Genomic DNA, 4,283 nt, shown 5'->3' on the forward strand with positions numbered 1-4,283 from the left:
GCATATTTTTAATTTGAGACCCAGCATGCTCCAGTTTTCAGTGGGTCCGTGTAGCAATATCACTATGCAAATTGGTCTCTTAACGCTTGAGGCCATTCTTGATAGTGGTTCTTCCCTATCTATATTTCCTAGTCATATTTTACGACTGATCTCTCCATTTCCTAAACTTCGTTATGTAGCTAAATCACGTATTGTTAATACTGGTACTATTACTGAGAGTGTTACGAAGCCTTTGTTTTTTATTCTAAGTAGTGAATATACAATCGTACATGATTTTTACGTTCTCAATACTTAACTTCTCTATACTATAAAACCGATGGCAACAAGTACTACGAACATGACCACTAATCACATCATAGCAACTTTTGAGTATATTATAACGGTCAGAGCCACTCGAAAGGCAGACTGTGGTATCCCATTTTCGTTTTTCATTGGGAGCACCAGTAGGCAAAATACCAGCTGAACGTAGAGATTCATTAGAGTCAAATACGGCACAATGGTGCTGTATGTTATCCACTCTAGATGGTAGAGAACGAACACGCCTTTCAGAGGAAGCCATAACAGATGGCTTCTTGATATCAGCGTTGCGAAGATCGGGCATAGACGTTGATCTAGTGCGCATAGGGGCTCGGAAAGATATCCCGGTAGAAGTTCTAATGATTCATTACCAGCACCAGCTACACCTCCCAAGGCATACAGTTCTCAAACTGGGCCGGTATGCGGATCCTGATCCACGGATCAAGCACATGATCCAGATCGCTCGTTGATCTTGACGTCTGAGCCAAATCTTTCGTGATCCAAGATGCGTGAGTCAGATCTGCGATTCTTGATCTCGATCCGTGATCTTTGATCCTGATCCTTGACCGTTGATCTCGATCCCTGAACTTTGATACTGATCCGTGATCTGTGATCCGGATCTCGCGTGAACCTCATTTTTGATCCTGATCTATGATTCTTGAGAAAAAACTTGATCCGTGATCCAAAGATCAAGGGGTTGAGAAATTCTCAGACGAGTTGCGAAATTTCGTTGATCCGTGATTCATTCGGTCTCGAGGGATCACCCTCTGATCCGGATCAAATATTGGATCAAGCTTCTGATCCATCAAAAGGATCAGTTTACGGATCAGTGGTACTTTGCGTGTTAAAATGCCGTGATCCTGTAACGGGGCTTTTTTGCTACGTTACAGCTACTCGTGATCCGTGATCCTGATCCCTTCAAAATGCTACACACTTCCGAAGTGTACCACGAATCGTGGTACGAAGATTCACTTGTAAATGCATACTGAGGAGATTCATTCATTCGCACGCAGTCTCCGTCCATCTAAGCCTTAGATGGAGGAAGGCGGATGGAGGAATATATCAAACTCTAAGCAATTCAAATAGACACGATGGCCGTGACACGGCCATCGTGTAAGAAACCTATTCATTTCTACAGATTAAGCAAAAAACTCAATAGGATCCAAAACTGACAGGATCATGGGTGATGTGATCCACGGATCACGAGAATGATCTATGATCCTGTCCCATGATCCCAATTTTGTTGATCTGAGCAAAAAAATCAGGTTCATGTCATAAAATCATCACATTGATCTTATGACGTGATTTTTTTCTCAGGATCACGCGTGGATCAGGATCCGCATACCGGCCCTGACCACCTTTCCTTCAGAGCACCATCCACTTCAAAGGAAGGAGAGAGGTTACGCTTGACACAAGAATTTCCAGCAAGCGCGGCGATCCCTGGAAATTAACGCAAAATTCCGCGCTACGTACAATTAAAAGCACTATTAATGGCTTGAAATATCTGCCCTGCGGGGTTTCCGGGTGACCCGCAGACAGTTGCGGGTCATTTTTTGCCCGGTCACTCGCATGAACCCGGCACTACCGGCGGGGAAGCCGGGTTTGTGACTTTGACCCGGCCCGGCTCGGTTCGTTCCGGGGCCGGGCCGGGGCGAATCGGGGCGACGGGGCCGGGCAAGGGTGGTCATGTCTAGGGTCGTATCATACGAATCGTACCCCCAACCTTTTTTTGCTTGAGACATATGGCTCGTATGTCTCCAGCAATGAGGGTCAAGCTCTTGTTTTTAGAGATTTCTGGGTAGTGATAGATAGGAGAGGGAATTTGCATGCACGTTTGAGATGCGTCTAATAGCTCCGCTCACACCGCAAGAAGAACAGATTTGTAGCATACCATTTTATAGAGGTCGTATTTTCTACTTGACGCTTCAAGTAGTGTCGGAAAGTATGCACAAGGTCAACCACATATGGTGGCGACAATATGAAAATTGTGAAAAGTTTGGGAAATTCTTATTGGTTCCTACACATGTCCGCTTGTTCAGCGAGGTATTTCCTTTATTCGAGGCATGCTGGGTAAGAGTAGCTAAGCAATTCCTCCATTCTAACGATCGTAAGGCTGTATGAAATGAATAGATGGTCTCTAGCATCGAAAATGCACACTTAGCATAAGTTTCCTGGAAAATTTCACTCGCGGAAATATTTGGAAACTTTCTCAGACAACCTGCTGTAAAGTTGGGTATGTGCTACAGCAGAGAGCATTGGCAAGCAACGGATGCCCAAAATATCCCGTAGCGACGTGGGAACCTGGGAGTCCCAGGGTGGGACACGAAGGTTAAAGTCCTCAAATAGAGATGTGTACGATCAGATGTTTCGACCGATCATCGTAAGAAGCCGAGTTGACCTTGTGAGTGGCACCTACTAAGTGCCCCCGTATATGAACGCAGCAACATCAACAGCATTGAAGGATATAGAAGCGTATCATATTGGTCTTCTTCAATACCATAATCAGCCACTACATAATTATTGACAGCCCAGCAATAGTAGACCATGAGCCTACCGGAATCTTCACTCTTTGGCACTCTTCAAGTTGAAATGTACTCGTGAACAAGCTAAATACCCCACACAGCGATGCGCAGACCTGCATCCCGATGAGGAATAGAAAGCAGGAGTACGCGAACCACATTACTGCTATATCAAAGATGGATATGAAAAACGCGAAAAAATAAATAGATTAATGGTGTCGTCAAAAGTCTTCGTATAATTCAAGATATATGAACGGTGCGTACAGCATCAGAATTGTGGTAGCCCACCCACCTCACTCACCGCCTAGGCATAGGACCATGATGCTGCGTAGATTTACAAAGTGTGAATCACACTACAACATTGTCCAGCAAATAGCCGCGGATAGTATATTTGTCGTAAGCTCCGATTTTACGAGTCAAATCATAAAAGAAGTATTCCAACTTGTAGTCCCAACCATCTTTCCTCTTCTCCATGTGAAGGACTGTTGTTGACCAGAAATTGACAACTTCTGCATTGGTGGCGGGTCTGTGGGAAGCAGCTATCGACAGCCCGGTTGAGGTAGCTGTACCTCTTAGAGAATCTAACCCCCAAATATGGACAACACTCCCCTTGTTAGGGATAAAACCAGCCTCATTAATCGGAGCGTAGACCATCATTCCAGTGCCATAGGAGCGTTTCACGTTGCCGCCGCCTATGGACAAGTAGAACTTTCGGGTTTCATCACCGATACTAAGGTGAGCCAATCCATACGTCTCCACTTCGACACCAAGAAAATTGGGATAGGGCAGGGAGAGGTTAAACATCAAAGTGACGTTCATTTGCATAGTGCCAGATAATCCATCCCTGTTGGTTTTTAGTATGATACCAGCAGTTTCTCTATGAAACCCATCCTTTGTGTATCCCTTCATGTTGTAAATGCAGCAAGGCGGTTGAAGATCGCCAATGTCGCTCCCATACCCTGGACCAGGACCTCCATAACAACCATCTGGATAGTCAGCAGTAACCTGGAAAGGGGTATCAGGTTGTCTCTGCGCTGCGGTTTGCGTCACAATGGCAAGCAAAAAGATGCCGTAGGCGAAAGGCATTACGAATAAGACTTAACCTGAAGAGTTTGTTGAAGAGAATTCAACAGTTGTAGCGCACTCGAACGAATACGCGGTCTTCCTCACACTAGCAGCACGGTCAAGCCAGCATTACCGCTACAGAGTTTGGGCACATGAATAGCATAGCAAAACTTGACGAATCGGATTCCCTTAGCAGTGTTGCCCGAGGAAGGAGGCAGTTCACCAACAGCGATAAGAAAAAAACCTCAGGTTCATGGAGGCGGTGACACTCTCTTCACACTGCCGTGGTGTGTTACCGTTCCTGGTGTGTTACAGCACTTTGTGTTGAACACGGGGTTTCTTGCACAAACTTTGTTGTATTATACAACAAAGTATAATGCAGTATTATACCACAATCCGCCA

General features: G+C 45.2%; 1 protein-coding gene across 1 annotated transcript; it reads right to left on the minus strand.

Moving 5' to 3' along the window:
• Positions 1–3,164: 3,164 nt before the first annotated feature.
• Pmar_PMAR007382 (hypothetical protein) lies at positions 3,165–3,902 on the minus strand (the record flags this gene model as incomplete). Its single annotated transcript, XM_002788255.1, has 1 exon — positions 3,165–3,902. One exon carries the CDS (start codon positions 3,900–3,902, stop codon positions 3,165–3,167), a length of 738 nt encoding a protein of 245 aa, XP_002788301.1.
• Positions 3,903–4,283: the final 381 nt, after the last annotated feature.

Source organism: Perkinsus marinus (genome assembly GCF_000006405.1).
Source record: "Perkinsus marinus ATCC 50983 genomic scaffold scf_1104296928640, whole genome shotgun sequence".
In the NCBI taxonomy this organism is placed as follows: domain Eukaryota; phylum Perkinsozoa; order Perkinsida; family Perkinsidae; genus Perkinsus; species Perkinsus marinus.